General features: G+C 39.8%; 1 protein-coding gene and 1 long non-coding RNA gene across 2 annotated transcripts in view; both read left to right on the top strand.

Annotated features, from left to right (window-relative positions):
• Positions 1-18,040, top strand: part of LOC134212420 (uncharacterized) — a 243,672-nt gene extending 225,632 nt beyond the window's left edge. Inside the window, exon 3 of the mRNA XM_062690254.1 lies at positions 17,168-18,040. Within this exon, the coding sequence (XP_062546238.1) occupies positions 17,168-18,002 (835 nt within the window). The 3' untranslated portion in view covers positions 18,003-18,040. The remainder of the gene's footprint in view (positions 1-17,167) is intronic.
• On the top strand, positions 9,971-11,319 carry LOC134212421 (uncharacterized). The gene is made up of 3 exons (XR_009979274.1): positions 9,971-10,026; positions 10,083-10,153; positions 10,250-11,319. It is a non-coding gene; the product is annotated as an uncharacterized LOC134212421 (long non-coding RNA).
• Positions 18,041-20,292: the final 2,252 nt, after the last annotated feature.

The raw sequence follows: 20,292 nt of genomic DNA, 5'->3' as shown, positions 1-20,292 counted from the left end.
AGTATCCAGACCAACTTTGTAAAAGAATTTTTTTTCTTAAAAAATTAGCTAAGGTCGAATGCATCTTTTCTCGTAAATATTCCAATAGAGTAATAATGATAAAACGAAAAAAAAAGTGTTAAAGCTGTAGATTTTTTATTTCTTATTTTTCACTGTTACTTGTTACATTATGAACATCGTCTGTATCTTTTTCTGATGTCGAGTCATATGACATGACGTTAGGGAAATTGATAAAACTTGAGATAAAAAAAATTATATCTCCAATTTTTCCATATAAGAAAGAATATGAGTTGTTCTTTCACCCGAAGACGACTTTTCCGAAAAATCGAAAACAAAAACCGTAGATCAAAAATACCGTTTTTTTAACGACACCCTAATCAAAGTTGTTAAAATTGCTCTGAATCGGCTAACTTAATACTCGAGCACGAGCGCTGTTGTATTTTGTACAACACATGTGCATTTTCTCTAACATTTTTTACCTGCGCGAATCCGGTATAACGGAGTAATATTTGACAGATTTCTAAATCATGTTTGGCTAGATATCTGAAAATCTGTAGGATTTAGAAAGCTGCCGCCTTCTACAAAGATATTCGAGTGAAAAAAAACCATTATGATATAGACAAGTTTAGCTTGGAATAAAACCACTTCATTCCCTGTGTCGCATCGGATTGAGTCAGACGTGAACATCTGCATCTCTTCACGCGAATTAGAGTTTCGTTTCCAAGTGCGCTTTAGTTAAACGCGCGGTTTTGATACTGCCGAAAAACGGCACCGGACTCTTCGCAAGGTGAATTCCTGGCGGCCAGAAGGAAGCGGGCTGCAATTGGTAAATCACCAACCGGTGATCATTGCAGTGCCGTGACGGACTATCATCCATCCCAAACGACGACGTCGTACCCGGTACCTACAAGTAGCAACAAAAAAGCTAAGTACCTAACAGCATTCTATTGTCTGTATACGGCATCATTCCACGCTGTTCTGTTTCCACAGCGTGGAGTTGGTTACACTTTTTCCCAAACAGAAAGAATCGGGCAGTGCAGAAAGAGTGGGCAAACTACGCATAACCGCATCTACATATCAGATTGCAAATGATATTGCTAAAGACAAGGCATACAATACTGAGTACTTAGTTTATGTCCCCTCGCGAGAGGTCGAAATTGAAGGCGTGATAAACGCAGCGAGCCTGACTTGCAAGGATGTACTTGCAGGAAAAGGTCGTATAAAGAACTCCCTGCAATCTACTGTGGATATTCTGGATTGCAAAGAGTTGCATTCAGCAGCCATGGTAGATGGTAAGAAAGTGTATTCTAAGTCAGGTTCGCTTCGGGTGACGTTCGCCGGTTCGATTCTCCCAGACATTGAAAATATGTTATTTCCGGTGCAACTTTTTGTGCCAAGGGTGTTCAATTGTACCAACTGCAAACAGTTGGGGCACACAGACGAGTTTTGCGACAACAAGCCCCGTTGTGGCAAATGTTTCGAGAAGCATAGGGAGGAGGCTCGCCAACAACAAGCAACAAAATGTGCTTATTGTGGTTTGGATCCTCCCCATGGTTTGCAAGAATGCCCGGTGTACAGAAAGCGCACCCAAAAAGTGAAGCGCTCGTTGGTACAGCGCTCCAAGCAGTCGTATACGGAAATGGTAAAGTTGCAAGACACATCCGCAACTGCCAACGCAACGGCTGCTATTTCAGCTGCTGTTCAAGTTAGTGATTTTTATGATGTTATTCCCATTGACGAATCGGACTCTGACGTAGCCGATATGGATGATTCTGCGGAGGTACACGTACCCGAAAAGAGGAAGAAACTGTCTTCCCCGGGATTGCGCCGTAAGAAAACAAAAATCATCTCTAGAAGCTTGCCGAAATCTGATGGTAATGGGGGATTATTTAAAATTCCGAAGCAGCCTGTCTATACTGCGCCTTTTGACCCATGTTGCAGTAAGACATTCCCGCCATTGCCTAAAACTGATGTTAAGAAGAAACATCAGTCAAGGAATATCTCTGAGCAGAAAACTGCTACTCGCACTTCTAAGAAAATAATCTCGTCCAAGCGAGGATTGATATCCTTTAAGGACCTTGTGGATCGTAATTTGAACTTATTCAATATTCCTAATTCATTGGGGCCAATCATCGACCTCTTTATTCCAACAGTTGAAAGTTATCTGAAGCAATTGATTGTTTCATGGCCCTTCTTGCAGGACTTGTATCTTTCGATGGATAATACGGCCATACAAGATACAATCACTGTGCTGCAGTGGAACTGTCATAGTCTGAAAAATAAATTGGACGTGTTCAAATTTTTAATTCGCAACTCGGATTGCGATGTATTTGCACTCTGTGAAACATGGCTTTCTTCTGAAGATGAAATCAACTTCCACGATTTTAATATTATTCGCCAAGATCGGAATGATCATTATGGTGGCGTTCTTTTGGGAATCAAAAAACGTCACACTTTCTACAGAATTCCCATTCCGACTGTTAATGGTTTAGAAATCGTCGCTTACCAAGTAAATGTAAAGAATAAAGATCTTTGCATAGCTTCAGTGTACATTCCTCCAAATGCCTCTCTTAATCGTCGGCATCTTTGGAGCGCAGTCTCTCTTCTCTCATCCCCAGTTTTAATACTGGGTGATATGAATGCACATGGTATTGCTTGGAGCGAAACTAGAGACGATAACAGAGCGCCTATTTTCTATGATTTATGCGACGATTTCAACTTGAATATTTTGAACACAGGTGAAGTAACTCGAATAGAACCGAATGGTCAACAAAGCCGTATTGATCTGTCTCTATGATCAAATTCACTATCATTAGATTGCACGTGGAAGGTAATCCAAGATCCCCATGGTAGTGACCACATGCCGATAGTCACTACAATCAAAAGTGGCTATCAAAGATCAGAGCCACCCAGCCAACAAATTGGTTCACTTAATCAACTTTCAATTCTGTTTAATGCACTCTTATATGATGTAATTTGATTGTATAAAATGCATAGATTCCCTCTATGTGAACAAAAATGGAGGCCATATACGTACAAATCAGCGTTAGGTATAACGTGATATACGACGTATTCCGATTTCAATTGAACCTTTCAACAATCATGTTTGTTTTTATCAGAGATCGCATTTGTTCAGTTATAAAGTTGCATATCTGGCCTTTTACAACATTTAAATCTAGAATAGTCAAAAATAGTTTCAAATATACATGCATGATAACACATCAATTATATTTAAAAAAAATCTTATCATCATTAGTAGCAAGTACTACAAAAATATTTGAGATCGAATCTGAAATCTATCATCACGTGAAATACTGTTAGTTGCTCATCAGCTAATGCATATATTTATGTCACAATAGCTTCCAGTTTCGATCCATCGACCTTCTAGTTCATAGTCTAGTCGCTATCCGTTCCTCCATGTGTACGCAGCTGTGAGGCGATCATTTATATCCAATGATAATATTACATCCGCGAATATAATCTGAAAAAGACATTGCATTGCATCTTATATAACACGTTGAAGATGATTGCTTCAAGCAGCATATGTGATTGATTAAACATATAAACAATTTCATGTTGACGTCTATATGATCTCTGAGAGGAGAAATAATACAGTGTTGTTATTGTATCAAAAATACCAAAAATATTTATTTCGAAATCAAGTTATTTTATTTTTAAATTGTTTTATAGATCACAGCGATGTAATCAAGGAAATAAACTCCAGTCAGTAGTTGAATTTTTATTTAGGCAGTTATTATGCAAGAAGTGATATCCAATAACAAATTTTGGATCTTACCTTTACCTTTATACGTGCATGTATGAAAGGATATCAGTACAAAATTATCGTTGAAATGTATATTCATGAATCTAACTGATTTGTCGGATATTTGTAGCTCGCGTGTTTCATAAAAGGTATATTTTATTCTAATAGTCAAAACTGTACAAAAATATCCTCATTGCGGATCCCTGTGCAAAATTGTGATGCAAGATTACAAGTGCTGGCAGTATTCATGGTACGAAAGGTTTCCTTATGAAGAGAAACATCTTTGAATAAAATAACTATGGGTACAGCATGTTTTAATGACAAAACGAGTATATTTTAATATTATTAAATTAAAATATTTCCCAAAAGACTCAAAGAACACCAGAGTTGGTGTTTGTATACTTGGAATCATTATACCCAAAGACTATACAATCAAATCTTAAGGACATTGTAATTTCATATGCGCATATATACAATTGGTTAATTATACGCGATATATTATTTCGTTGTGAGTTTAAATTAACATATTTACAACTTACGATATAAATTGCAATTAGATTATACGTTTGCATTATATGTAACCTTTCTACGATATTTTATAACTTCTGCTGAATGAATATATGATTACGATCTGATCTGCGAACATATATAATTTATTTTGTATATTCATATACGATTGCTGGTTTGCTGGGCAGTTAATGTTCCTTTCGACCTCACGAAGAACATTGATTGGCAAAAATTTGCATCGGCGGTAAAAACTGATAATGAATCAACTGATATTCTTCCACCACTGGATGATTATCGATTCCTCACCGAATTGATTCATAAAAGCGCACTAGAAGCTCAGAAACGACGCGTTCCAAGTACATCTGTCATCAGAAGACCAGCCACTCCTGGATGGGATGATGAATGTACTATGTTGTATTCTGAGAAATCTGATGCTTTCAAGGCTTTCCGTAAACACGGAAGGTCTGAGCTTTTCGAAGAGTATTTGAGGCTTGAAAGAAAGCTCAAAATCTTCTCAAGGCTAAAAAACGTAGCTACTGGCGACGTTTTGTCGAGGGACTATCGCGAGAAACCTCAATGACAACACTTTGGAAAACGACCCGCAATATGCGGAACCGTATCTCCACCAACGAGAGTGAAGAATACTCCAATCGATGGATATTCAACTTTGCAAAAAAGGTCTGTCCAGATTCCGTACCAGCTGAACCGCTATTTAGAGAATCAACTACTGATCCCGGTTCTCTGGGTGGACCATTCTCAATGCTGGAACTATCTATGTCTCTTCTTTCATCGAACAACTCTTCCCCGGGATGCGATAACATTAAATTCAACCTTCTGAAAAACCTTCCTGAAATCGCTACCCGAATGGCGACAGGTCAAAGTAATAGCTATTCAAAAGCCTGGGAAACCAGCGTCTAATCACAATTCATACCGACCGATTGCCATGCTATCATGCATGAGAAAATTATTGGAGAAAATGATCCTTTCAAGAGTCGACCATTGGGTCGAAGAAAATGCATTGCTTTCAAATAGGGTATCCAATCATGGTTTGAACCAAATGGCGGGTTTCAGATGAGCCGTCAAAACAAAGTTGATTTATTTCATTAAAGGAACATGTTAGAACTGCGATTTCTAGTTTATATGGAAGCTTAGTTCATTATCTTTCTGAAAACATCGTGGGTGCACATATTTATGCTTAGTTTCATTGTAAAAACTTAATAATTACATAACTTTGATTCGTACCATGGTTTGAACTAAAAGATATTTTAGTTACTAGATAAAGATTGTCGCTACGGTTCCCTTTGTTCTGCTGTCCGAAACATGTGTGGTACATACCTGTCAAATCGTATGGATTTTCCTTCTTTGACATTTAGCTCCCTATCCTCGCCAGCAAAAGATGTTTCGGACAGCGACGACAGCGACAATCTTTATCTAGTAACTAAAATATCTTTTTTTGAACTACACTGTTTATGGTTTGAACTAAAATCGTACCATGGTTTGAACTACTGCAGCAGCCAGCAGCTCCTAAATATAATACTAATCACATGCATGCGACGCTGAGGAAATCTATAGAAAAGCAAATTTGTTTTACTTTTCATCTTCTTGCATTAGATTAGTAACTCGAAACGTGTAAAAATTGTCTAAATTATCGATATGAAAATTGCGATTTTATTGTCTGTTTCCTTGGTAACAAAACGCGCCGACCATTTTTTAGGCACTATCAAAATCGTCGCCAACATCTTAATTCTAAAATTATGTTAGTTTCATCAGAAAATAACGTCAATCTGCATTAAAAACAGGGCTCAATTTTGGGAAATAATGTGATTATTGAGTATATAACATTTTGTTCACAGTTGATTTGACAGATCTTATGGCCATTTCTGCTGGCGACGATTTTGGCGTCAATTTGTTTTGCGACGATTTTAAATCGTCGTGGCCGATAAGGTGGGAAATTGATAATATCATATTGGAAATGTAAACAAAACGCTCCAGCTAGGCGCATGCAGCGCTCCTAGCGGACAGCAGCAGAACATGACTGCATTTGCAAGTTCAAACCATGATACGAATTTAGTTCAAACCATGATCAGTTTTTACCTTGTATAAATGTTACTATTTTAATCATTTAAAACTGTTTCTCAATTGTTTGATGGTGTCAATCGATTACAGATAAAAATGGCGTTCTTTTGATATATTGATCTCACTCCTGTGTCATAAAATGCGTCCTTTAAGAGCTTTTTGAAATTATGCCACTGGTGGGGGTATTTAGCGCAAATTCAGGACGTTTTTAAATCGCTTTATTTTATTACTTGAACAATATGTACGAATGTTTAAAAAAAACTCTATCACTTCCAGTATACCTAAATATGCCATTCATACTGTTTTAGGTTCATTTCCTGCCAACGGGATGGTAATTTCTACTGATTTCAAAATGGTTCAAACCATGATACGCTTTTCACTAGTTCAAACCATGATTGGATACCCTACTCAGTTTGGATTTAGAAAAGGGAAAGGAACAAACGATTGTCTAGCGTTGCTTTCTTCAGATATACAACTGGCCTTTGCGCACAAGGAGCAATTGGCTTCAGTATTCTTGGACATTAAGGGCGCTTTTGATTCAGTTTCCATAGAAGTACTGACAGACAATCTGCGCAGTGATGGATTACCCGATATTTTAAATAATTTCTTGTACAATTTGTTGTCAGTAAAACATATGAACTTTACTCTCGGCACTCTGACAACTTCCAGAAATAGTTACATGGGCCTTCCCCAAGAATCATGTTTAAGTCCCTTGCTTTATAATTTTTATGTTAAAGATATTGACAATTGTTTGGAAGGACAATGCACGCTCAGACAACTTGCAGATGGCGCCGTGATCTCTCTAAGAGGTCCATGTGCAAATGCCTTGCAAGGACCATTGCAAAGTTCCCTAGATATTCTGACTGTTTGGGCCAGATATTTAGGGATCGAGTTTTCACCGCAAAAAACTCAATTGGTTGTGTTTACTAGAAAGCGGAATCCAGCTCAACTGAAACTCAAGCTGTTGAATGATGACATCAACCAATCTTTATCTTCTAAATACCTTGGGGTCTGGTTTGATTCCAAGTGTACCTGGAAAACCCATATTGATTATTTAATAGATAAATGCCGCAAAAGGATACATTTTCTACGCTCTATCTCCGGAACCTGGTGGGGTGCTCACCCGGAAGACCTCATCAAACTCTATAGAACGACTATTCTCTCTGTTTTAGAGTACGCTCTTTCTACTTCCTCTCAGCAGCTGATTGCCACCTAATTAAATTGGAACGAATTTAATATCGTTGTTTGCGTATTGCTCTTGGCTGTATGCATTCAACGCATAACATGAGCCTGGAGGTGCTTGCTGGAGTCACTCCTTTAAAGCACCGCTACTGGGAACTCTCACTTAGAATACTGATCAAATGTGGGACAAGTAACACACTTCTCTTAGAAAATTTCGATAATATCCTTGAACTGATTCGTCAGTCAAGATTCCTGAGGGTCTACCTCAACTTCATATCGACAGATCTTTGACTTCCATGTTATAATCCACCTCGAGTTAACTTCATCAACGACAGTTCCTCCATTGAATACGATCTGTCCATGAAACATGCAATTCAAGGAATTCCAGATCATCTTCGAAATCTTTCCATTCCTCCTATTTTTTATGAAAAATATGAACATGTCAATTGCAACAACAGATATTTCACTGATGGTTCTCGCATCAACGGATCCACTGGCTTCGGTGTCTTCAATGTAAATTCAACCACCTTCCGAAAACTTCAGGAACCGTATTCGGTTTATGTTGCTGAGCTGGCAGCAATTAACTTCGCTTTGGGGATTATTTCCGATCAGCCCGTAGACCATTATTTCATCTTCTCGGATAGTCTTAGTTCTATCAAGGCACTCCGGTCGATGAAACCAGTTAAGCACGCATCTTACTTTCTTACAAAAATAAGAGAGCAGATGCGTGATTTGGTCGAAAGATCATTCAAGATTACCTTTGTATGGGTCCCATCCCATTGCCTAATCTATGGCAATGAGAAAGCGGACACGCTAGCAAAGGTGGGCGCAAAGGAAGGTGAAGTTTATGATAGACAAATCTCGAATAACGAGTTTTTCCCATTAGTCCGTCAGAGTACTCTTCAAAATTGGCAAATGAATTGGTCACTCAACGAACTTGGACGGTGGCTATTTTCTATAGTTCCTAAAGTTTCTGCGCGAGCGTGGTTCAGAGGTGAGGACTTGAGTCGAGGCTTCATTCGCGTGATGTCGAGGCTTATGTCCAATCACTATTCACTAAACACACATCTCTACAGAATAAACCTTGTCGATAGCAACTTATGTAGGTGCGGAGCCGGTTACGATGACATCGATCACGTAGTTTGGTTCTGCTCGGAAAATGACGCCTCCAGAGAGCAATTAATGATACCCTTGTGGCCTGCGGTAAACAACCCTTCAGGGAAGTAAGAGGTGTATTGGGAGATCGCGATGTGGATTATATGCAGGCCATCTATGCCTTTCTTCGCTCGGCTGATATCAAAGTCTAATGCCCGTGTTTTTCTCTTTCTCAGTTTTTTTTTCTCTCCGTTCGATTCTGTTTTTCTGTTCCGTGTACCACAAAGCCAACAATAAGACAGAAAAAAAATAAAGCTTACAGATTGCGAAAGCTCTACACATACTAATATTTGTTGAAACGCAAACATAACCGTTAAACATCACATTTTTTTATCCGAGCAACTTTAAAGAAGACGGCAACTACATACATATCTAAATTTTCTTATTTTGTATCTTAAGCACTAACCCCATCAAGCTGTTGGATTATCAAAATGAACTGACTCCTTTTAAAGTAGTTTTGTAACCGTTGGTCCAAATTTTGTGGCTTGTTGGCTCCTCCACAAGCATCCCCATGTCTTGTCACCCACGCCAGTAAGATCCTAACGCCCAGTCCGTCCCTGATAATAGTAGGACAGCCTTACTGGTGGCGATCCCAGCTGTCTAAAATGAAAAGATTCGGCACTAACGTTAAAAATAAATACAGCATTCGTTTCATTCATTCCCACCCTCACTGTACTTTCCGCGGTTTGAGTCGGGACAACAACCCGTAACGGTGTTGGCCGTGTGAATACCCTGCGCGGAAGTGATGCCAACTGTCACGAAGGACCGAGATATTTCGATTCTTCGTGAGAGTGAGAAATAAAGTAGCTAAAGGATAAGAAAAAATCATAAAACCACCTCGTCGAGGTCTTTTGGTTCTTCTTGTGATACGGACTGCCAAGAAAGTCGTAGTGCGCGCCGTATCAGTGAAAAAGTAAAAAGTAATTTATTAAAACTATTATTTGCATGTGATTCATATAAAGTTAGGGCACAGATAACAGATATTGAGGCTGGCATCACATACGTGTGTAAACATCCGCAACCGTTAATTCAAATGTAATTTAAATTGGGACCGCGTTTGGCAATCGATTGGAGATGGCGCAAGGATCATTGTTATTGAAAACGCAGCCCGAATGCAGCTGTCAAATGCATTGGCTGCGTTCGACGGCTGTAATTCAGCTGCATCCTTAGGTACTGCCGCAATCACTTGAGTAGATGGCAGTAGTGGGCCAACGTATATCAATTCAAAAGTTTACACAGGATTTTCAATAAAATTTGTTTTAGCTTCAATATCTGTTATCTGTGGTTAGGGGGTGTTCTTCTTCATTAGATAGTGAAAGTGCAGTTAAATTATCCTATCCACGGTTCGTAAGAAAAATGTTTGAAGTTATACAACTAAATTAACTATTTTGTGAAACAGCCTTATAGTTTTGCCATTCAAAAAAAAAACCAAGCCACCTTCCATAGGTGAAATAGAAATAAGAAGAAAAGGTAATTTATTGTTCTATAAGCAAGGTATTGTGTGGTGAAAGTGGTATTGTATGCGCATAGAGAGACAAATCCGGTGTACTAACGGCTACGGAACAGGCCCGTGTCTGCTTCCGGGCCTTTTCTTTTCTTTTGTGGCTTCGGGACTGGCCCCGAAGTTATTTCTACTCCGCAGTGACATCGGTAAGCCTTGCTAAGGACCATAGAGAAGCTCGTCAGGCCACCCCATTCCGACGTTTGGCCACAGTCGTTACAAGACCCAAGACCGACGCATTACCACTTCGTCACGATCCGCCATCGCGCCAATCGGGTAGCAGGCCACCCCAGGCCGACATATTACCGCTTCGTCCCGATCCGCCATCGAGCCAATCGGGTAGCAGGCCACCTCCAGACCGACGCTTTTCCGCCATCGCACCACTCGGGTAGCAGGCCAAGCTTCTCCATCGTCACCCGCCGCCATCGCGCCTCGTAGCAGGCCCACGTAGACAAGCCGACTAGAACTTTCGTTTGCTGGCTGCCGTCGTGCCACGCAGGGTGTGGTCCCGCACCTCCGACCGGAATTCCATAAGACCACCAGCGATCGCTGGCTGTTATCGTGCAACACTGCAGGCGGAGTCGACAATTCGCTGGATGAACGTTGGACCACCGCCGTTCCCTGACCACCATCGTGTCCTCCCGACCGCTGGCCCACACAGTCCGACACCCCAACGATAAAACACCAGCTCGGCGGCCACCGTAGTGCCACAGTCGCAACAATTACGAACCTCCAAGCCAGTCCGACAACGTCCTCCACCGCCAGTAATCGCCGATATGCCAGCCACCAATGCCACTACCATCGTAGCCTTCGTCATCCTCAGCAACATCAACACGCGCAAGTACACCACTGATTTGTCTCTCTCTCTCTAAAATGCCATAAGGGCGAATAAAATGTTAATTATGTAAGCAAATTTTGGTGGTCAGGTCATTTAGAAGACGCACTCCCTGATGCTGTATGAATTGCTCCTTTGCTTGATTCGTTACCGTACCTGAAAGGGGTATTCAAGCCTTGGTCTTGGTAGTCCACATTGAAGATACCTTTACCTCGATCGTTTTGTAGTCCACCTTGGTCAATAGAACCGGTTGGCTGTTTTCTCCGCAAGGTTTTCCGCTTAATTGCTCCTGCTTTAAGGTAAGTGAAGGGTGTTGTATTGAGAATAACGGTGCTATTTACATTAACGACCCTGTGCTCGACAAGTTCCTACCTACAATTCCGTCCGAGCAGCCGAGAGGCTTACAGTTTATCATCCGAACAACTTTGCAAAATTAGCAATTTTTTAAATCTCACAGATTTTTAATTATCTAATTTAAAAAAATGCCTCATATATGTACTGGCACCGTCGAGCGGTTGAATTCGGCACTAAGCTTGCCACCATCGTAATGGATTTTACCACCCGAACAACTTTGTAGAAGACGGCAGCTTTCCATATCTCACAAATTGCGAGATATCAATAGAGGTAATAAACTGTAGAGGACGATTGTCGCTGCGGTTCCCTTTGTTATCGTCCCCAAACATGTTGGGTACCTATCTGTCAAAACGTAGTGATTTTTCCTTCGTTAACATTTAGTGTCCTATCCTCGCCAGCAAAAGATGTTTCGCCAGTGACGACAGCGACAATGTTCCTCTATAGTTTATTACCTCTATTGAGATATCCAACCTAACTAGGAACTCCTTACTAGCGCCGCCAAGCGGTTGAACTCCAAACTAAACGTGCCTGAATATCGGTTTTCACCACCCAAACAACTTTGTGGAAGATGACCACGTTCATAGATTGCGAGACATCTAGCCGAAAGTAATTCCTCATACACTAGTGCCGCCAAACGGTTGAATACCAAACCTGATTAGTATCCATCATAATGGATATTACCACTGAACAACTCTGTAGTAACTCCTCATACACTAGCGTTGCCAAGCTGTTGAATTGCAAACTAAACTTGCCACCATCATAATGGCTCTAACGATTCGAATAAGGTACTTTGTAGAACACGATAACTTTCTGAATCTCACAGATTGCGAGATATCTAATCGAACAAGTAATTTCTTATACACTAGCGCCGCCAAGCGATTGAATGCCAAATTAAACTGTCCTAAATCGATTACCACCGGAACAACTTTGTAGAAGCAGCAACTTTCTCAAACTTACTGATTTTCTACCGATATCCTAACGAACGTGATATGTACAATCGACATAATCTTATTATTAAATTAGTAAATGAGGGAAATAAGCCAACGTACTCGTGGTGACTCGAGGTTAGGTTTACAATGTTTAAGGATGGACGGGGATTAGTATTCGAGAATCAGGGAATCAGGGAATCATCATAAACAAGGAATTTCAGCAGCTCATCCGGTCATTTTGCGTCGGGGACGATGTGGTGTGTCGTCGTGCTCGAAGAATAGTTCGAATGGGAGCATCTTCCGGATTGCCAGAGCTACGACGCTCTACGGGACAGAAAGACATAGACAAAACAAAAAAAACTTTGAAGAAAAAGAAAAAAACAAAAGTATTGGGCTTTTATTTCAGAGGAACAAAGAAAACTATAAATGGCTTGCATATAGACCACATCACGATCCCCCAAAACACCTCTTATCTCCTAGAAGGGTTGTTTACCTTGGGCCACTAGGGTATCCACTAATTGCTCTCTGGAGACGTCGTTTTCCGAGCAAAATTAAACTACTTGATCGATGTCATCATAACCGGCTCTGCACCTACATAAGTTGCTATCGACAAGGTTTATTCTATATAGATGTGCGTTTAGTGAATAGTGATTGGACATAAGTCTCAACATCACGCGAATGAAGCCTCACTTAAGTCCTCACCTCTGAACCACGCTCGCCCAGAAACTTTTGGAACTAAAGAAAATAGCCACCGTTCAAGTTCTTGTGTGTCCAATTTCTTTGCCAACCTTGAAGAGTACTCTGACGGACTAATGGGAAAAACCCGTTGCTCGAGTATTGTCTATCATAAACCTCACCTTCTTGTGCGCCCACCTTTGCCAGCGAGTCTGCCTTCTCATTGCCGTAGATTGAGCAGTGAGGTGGGATCCAAACAAAGGTAATCTTGAATGATCTTTCGACCAAAACACGCATCTGCTCTCTTATGTTTGTAAGAAAGTAAGATGCGTGCTTAACAGGTTTCATCGACCGGAGTGCCTCGATAGAACTAAGACTATCCGAGAAGATGAAATAATGGTCTACGGGCGGATTTGAAATTATCCCCAAAGCGAAGTTAATTGCTGCCAGCTCAGCAACATTAACCTAACACGGTTCCTGAAGTTTTCGGAAGGTGGTTGAAGTTACATTGAAAACACCGAAGCCAGTGGATCCGTTAATGCGAGAACCATCAGTGAAATATCTGTTGTTGCAATTGACATGTTCATACTTTTCAGAAAAAATGAAGGGAATAGAAACATTTCGAAGATGATCTGGTATTCCTTGAATAGCATGTTTCATGGACTGATCGTATTCAATTGAGAAACTGTCATTGGTGAAGTCAACTCGAGGAGGAGTATAACATGGAAGGCAAAGATCTATAGTTGAGATAAACTCTTAGGAATCTTGACCGATGCACCAGTTCAAGAATATTATCGAAGTTATGTAAGACAAGTGTGTAACTTGTTCCACATTTGATTAGTATTCTTAATGAGGGCTCCCAGTAACGGTGCTTTAAAGTAGTGACTCCAGCAAGCACCTCCAGGCTCATGTTATGCGTTGAATGCATGCAGCCAAGGGCAATACGCAAACAACGATATTGAATTCGTTCCCATTTAATTAGGTGGCAATCAGCTGCTGAGAGGAAGCAGAAGGAGCCGTACTCTAAAACAGAGAGAATAGTCGTTCTATATAGTTTGATGAGGGCTTCCGGGTAAGCACCCCACCAGTTCCGGAGATAGAACGTAGAAAAAGTATCCTTTTCCGGCATTTCTATATCAAATACTCATATTGAGTATTTATAGTCTCCAGGTGCATTTAGAATCAAACACGACCCCAAGGTATTTAGAAGATAAAGATTGGTTGATGTCATCTTTCAACAGCTTAAGTTTCAGTTGAGCAGGGTACCGCTTCTTAGTAAACACAACCAACTGAGCTTTTTGCGGTGAAAACTCGATCCCCAAATGTCTGGCCCAAACAGTCAGATTATCTGGGTATTTTGGGTATTTTGCAATGGTCCTAGCAAGACAGCTGCATTTGAACCTCTTAGAGAGACCACGGCATCATCTGCAAGTTGTCTGAGCGTGCATTGTCCTTCCAAAAAAAATTCAATATCTTTAACATAGAAATAATACAGCAAGGGACTTAAACATGAACCTTGGGGGAGACCCATGTAGCTATTTCTGGAAGTTGACAGAGTGCCGAGTGTAAAGTTCATTTGTTTTTCTGACAACAAATTGTAGAAGAAATGATTTAAAATAACGGGTAATCCACTACTGTGCAGATTGTCTGACAGTACTTCTATGGAACTTGAATCAAAAGCGCCCTTAATATCCAAGAATACTGAAGCGAATTGCTCCTTGTGCGCAAAGGCCAGCTGTATATCTGAAGAGAGCAACGCTAGACAACCGTTTGTTCCTTTACCTTTACGAAATCCAAACTGAGTATTTGAGAGTAATGCATTTTGTTCAACCCAATGGTCGATTCTTAAAAGGATCATTTTTTTCAATAATTTTCTCATGCATGAAAGCATGACAATCGGTCGGTAGGAATTGTAATCAGACGCTGGTTTTCCAGGCTTTTGATTAGCAATTACTTTGACCAGTCGCCATTCTGGTGGTATGATGTTGTACTCCATGAAACAGTTGTACAGGTCAAGTAACCGTCTTTTTGCGATATCTGACAGATTTTTAATAAGATTGAATTTGATGTTATCGCATCCCGGAGCTGAATTATTCGATGAAAAAAGAGGCATAGATAGTTTCAGCATTGAGAATTGTCCACCCAAAGAACCGGGATCAGTTATTGAACCAGGATCAGTGATTGGAGTATGTTGCGGGCCGTTTTCCAAAGTGTTGTCATCGAGGTTTCTCGCGATAGTCTCTCGACAAAACGTCGCCAGCAGCTACGTTTTTTAGCCTTAAGAAGATTTTTGAGCTTTCTTTCAAGCCTCAAATACTCTTCGAAAAGCTCAGACCTTTCGTGTTCACGTGTTTTACAATTACAATTACTTAGACGACCAAAAGTCATGTTGGTGTTATCCCTATCTAGTACAATGGACTTGTGTTGCAGCCAAAGTTACGCGAATGGATAACAAAACTGTTCAAAAGGATCTTTTATAATTGAGTTTTGTTGACCTCAGATAATTTCAATCTTACTTACCGGCATTCTAAACAATTGAAACCAGAGACGCGAAAAATCATTTCGATGTCATAGGACTAATTTGCTAATAAAATTGTTCCCAAGTGAATTACAATTGTGTGTTTTATATAAACATTAGGGTGGCTCAAAAAACACTTTTTCAAATTTTTTGATGGGCCGCCCTCTTATTCGGTTCTATTTGATGCCCTGATGCTCTGGACAAAATTTCAGCCAAATCGGTCAACGTTTGGGCGGTGCTAAACTCGTTGGAAGTTTATATGGACAAATGTATGCAGGAACATCCAAAAACAGTGATTTGCAGTTGGAAGGCACAATTTACGATCAAGAACCATGATACTCATTCAGTTCTTGTAGAATTAAATACAGAATATTATGCTGAAAACCGCGAGAAGATTAGATTAGATTAGATTATTACGCAAAGATATTAGCATTTTACTGGAGTGTTGTAGGGGTGAATTTATTTCTTTTCAAAGGTAAAAGAAACGAAATTTGCTCAAACCCCACTGCAGAGAAATGCTAATAACTCAGCCGTACAAACTAGAATCTTCTCACGGATTTCTGCATAACATTCGGTATTAAATTCTCCAAGATCTGAATGAGTATCATAGTTCTTCATCGTAAGTTGTGTAGTCCAGCTGCAATTCACAGTTTTTGGATGTTTCTGCATACATTTTTGCATATAAACTTCCAACGAGTTTAGCACCGCCCAAACGTTGACCGATTTGGCTGAAATTTTGTCCAGAACATCAGGGCATCAAATAGAACCGAATAAGAGGGCGGCCCATCAAAAAAAAAAAAAAAGTTTTTCCCATACTAATTTGAGCCACCCTAATAAACATGTATCCTTTGAAGGGTCCTATAACTTTTTCTAATAGGTCATTTCTCTAAATCTGATATCGGTGGCTTGAGAGCCGAATTATTGTGTCAAATAACATTAATGTTATGACATTTCGCGACATTTTTTTTTTAAATTTTGCCCTCTGTCTCACACTTTGTATTTAGAACAATGACCTGTATGACAAAGTTCTAGGACCTAAACGGTCCTTGACGGCATTATGTCAAGCCAAAGTTCGAATTGTAAATATTGCGCTTTTTGCACCATACATGAGTTCTGCGAGGATCTTTTTCTCACAGTCATATTTTTTTCCCACTCAATACATTGAAATAAAAAATTGATTTCCCTTTCATGTATATTATTTATGTGTGAGTGCTCAATCTGAAAACAAATAGTCGTCAAATCATGGCGGCGGGAATCTAGGGGACTGAAGAGAAGGCTAATACGCGTACTCACCATTCATTCAATATGGCGTACAATGTTTTTGTTTCAAATAAGCTAAAATAAGTATATTTTGTAACCCCTTCGTTGTAACCCCTTTCTTCCCATATTTTTGATAATTTGAACCACGTCCACGGGTGATAAACCGAATCCCTGTGTGTTTGTTAATTTTCATAAATGTTTAATAGTGTGTGTCTCGCTGCTGCAATTGAGCCTCCAAAATAAACGAAAGATTAAAAAAATCTCATGGCATTTTTTTACATTTCTCATCACTGATAGAAACAACAACCCATTCTTACACCCATTGCCACACCCGACGACGGTATATTAGTTTTAATGATTATAGTCTGTTATATTCAATGATGTTACTAACTAAGGATTATCTTGATTACAGTTCTTTGGACAAAACAGAAACAGGAACAGATATGGTGAAAAAGATTCATGCAATCGAATCTAAACAGTTTGACTTAGATCAAAAAATTCAATTACTGATCGAAGATATTACCAAGTTAAGCAAACCAGTACCATCGGTGCTAGATATAGACGAAACCGAAAATTTTCCGTATATTGCAGATCAAATCGCCTCACTTGAGCGAGCATTTAATACCAAAATTGGAAAACTTGAACACTCAATCAAACGACTTTTCCAAGAGAAAGCCGATGATGTGGAAATCGAATCCCGTATCCGAAAGTCGGTTCGATTGAGTTCCGAATTTACTAACCGAGCGAGTCTCATTCCTTCCACTGAACTTCCGTACCAAAGACGAGATGATACCAACGGTAGCCTGTCGACTGTTACAGATCAACTTAAAGCAACTCAAGACGATCTACGGGTACTTAAAGCAGCAGTTCAATCAATGTCCAGCCAGGACAATTTAACGCCTACAATAGCAATGGTAACCGACCAACTTCAGCAGCTGCAAGCTCAATTTCATTCCTTTCAAATAGCTCATCCAACGGAACCGGAAAAGGCTGCCGGAACGAAAATGAAGCCAATATTGGACCTACGGTGTATATCCTGTCATCGAGTGGTAGCCATGGATCGTTGCGATGAAATAATTCCGAAACCCCCACTTCTGAGAGTAACTCGTGTACTGAAGCCAAACCTACGCAGACAATTACTGGAGGTGCACAAAAATATGGCCCAACATGGAACGGCAGGTGAACCGGTTCGATCCATGGCACACTTCGAGAAAATTTATCATTCTATCACTGCCGGAAAAAGCTAGCCACGCCATAAGTAACAGAAAATATACTGTGGAATTAAATAATCTCTAAAAAAATGTGACCGAGTGTTAAATTTTAAATGGTACGGCTGTACCTGTAATATTGGTGTAAGGTATTAAGGCGGTATAATGCGCCCCACCTGGCCAAAACGCCCCCTTTTGATTTCTAGAAAACTATAACTAAACTAAAACTATAACTTAACTTATAGTGAAATCAGTAGTGATTCAGTTCCATTCCAAATTTTCGACCACTATTCTAGTTTGAATCTGGAGCGAAATAGAACAAGCCCGATGGTTTCCCCAGCAGTGTTCCATTCATGTTTTTCAAATTTTCAATTAAATGAAATCATTATGTTGCTGCCAAGAAAGCAGTTTCGGGGTAGTTAGGATCGAGTTTAGATAACTAAAGTAAACATGATTTATTAGAGCATGTGTAAGACCTCTATACTGCCGCTAACCGCAAGTCGAGCACATCTGTATATGGGCCTCCATATACAGATGTGCTCGACTTGCGGTTAGCGGCAGTATACCTCTTCATGTTTTCAAAAAGTATCAAAAATTCAACCGGTCAGCCCAAAACCACAATTTTTGTTCTAAAATAAGCATCCTGTCATATTTTCAGCTGATTCGGAAAAAAATTCGAGGTGGCTCAAGTCGATTTAGTAGTTTTGGGCTATTTTCAAATGAAAAAAAAAATCTAACACGAGATATAAATGCCGAAAACTATCGCAAAAACCTCTATACGAAAGCTTTTGGTGTGCTCTACAAGTCTTATGAACATTGCGATTCGTTTCGTTCACGTTTTGACCATGTTAAAGTGATTTTCGTACTTTTAAGTTCATAAAAACACTGTTTCCCATTAAAGTCGAATAAAGGACAACGATTGGAAAGTCGGATCTTGGAACGTGAGAACTTTGAATGAACCCGCACGTGTTGGGCTGCAGAAGGTCAGCGTGAGTGTGGCAGCAATCCAGCCTGCGGATGGTTCTTGGCAAATTCCGGGAGTACAACTTGCAGACTCACCATCTGTTCATTGATTGCAAAACAGCCTACGATTCAGTGAAAAGAAATGAGCTGTGGCAGATAATGTCCGGACATGGTTTTCCGGCGAAACTGATTAGACTGATACGTGCAACGCTGGATGACTCGAAATCAAGTATTCGGATTGCAGACGAAGTGTCAACCTCGTTCGTGAGCTGGTGAGCAAGATGATGCACTTTAGAATTTATTGTTTAACATTGCACTCGAAGGCGCTATTAGAACATCTGGTGTGCAGAGGAACGACCTTATTGGAATCGATCGCAGAGCATTAGTGGAGGCTTTTGTCCCACTGAAAAGGGAGACGGCGTGGAAAGGCTTAACCATTAACTCTACCAAGACATAGTAAATGGTGGGAGGTAAAGATTTGAGGAAGACCTAGTGGTGTTGGTGCTGTGGTGGTAGTACTTGATGGGGATGTGTTTGAAGTTGTGGAACAATTTGTTTACCTTGGAACGCTTGTGACATGTGACAATGACGCTTCCCGTGAAGTGAGAAGACGTATTGCTGCTGCAAATATGGCCTTCTACGGATTACGTAACCAGCTTATATGGGCACCATGGGTTGCTATTGGCTTTGTATCGAACCCAGTTATAAAATTAGCTTTGATAAATTGATGATTTTATCTAAGCTTTGATAAAATTAGAAAGGTGCCCTCAGATTTTTTAGATATTTTCCCTTCAACATACGCGAAATTATCGAATTGCTGTGCGTATACATGAATGATTTTTGTTATTATTGCTGTCGAGCACATGTAATTTTAAAATTTGGGGAGACTTGATCCCCTTTTTATGAGATCTACGCAATAAATATTTTTTCCTGCCAACCCTTCATCAAATCTGTCAAATCTACAAAAACAATAGAAGCCTAAGAGCAGATTTATATTCTTTTGATTTTTTTTCGACAAATTTTTGAATGGGTGACTAATGGGGGATCAAGTGTCCCCATATTGAGGCAATAACTTCAAATCCAAATATCCTAAAACTTTGATGGAATGTTGACATTTTCATCAGTACAGATCAATAAGCATATTTATTGCTTGTTGCTGTGAAAAAACGAAAGGCTTTGGTCATTGTTATGAAATTTTTGTTCAAATTTTGCGGAGCCAATAAAAAAATCTTAAGGAAGGTCAAAACATACAAACCGCCCTGCAGACTAAATAAGGTTGTCAATCCAAAAAATAACTCACCACATAAAGGTCATTTGTCTAGAGGATCTATACAAAAAATATTCTAGCGTATTAAATCTACTTTAG

The sequence above is a fragment of the Armigeres subalbatus genome, chromosome 2, assembly GCF_024139115.2.
Source record: "Armigeres subalbatus isolate Guangzhou_Male chromosome 2, GZ_Asu_2, whole genome shotgun sequence".
NCBI lineage: Eukaryota > Metazoa > Arthropoda > Insecta > Diptera > Culicidae > Armigeres > Armigeres subalbatus.
Note: the sequence above shows the minus strand (reverse complement) of the source record. Positions and strands in the feature narration are given on the sequence as shown.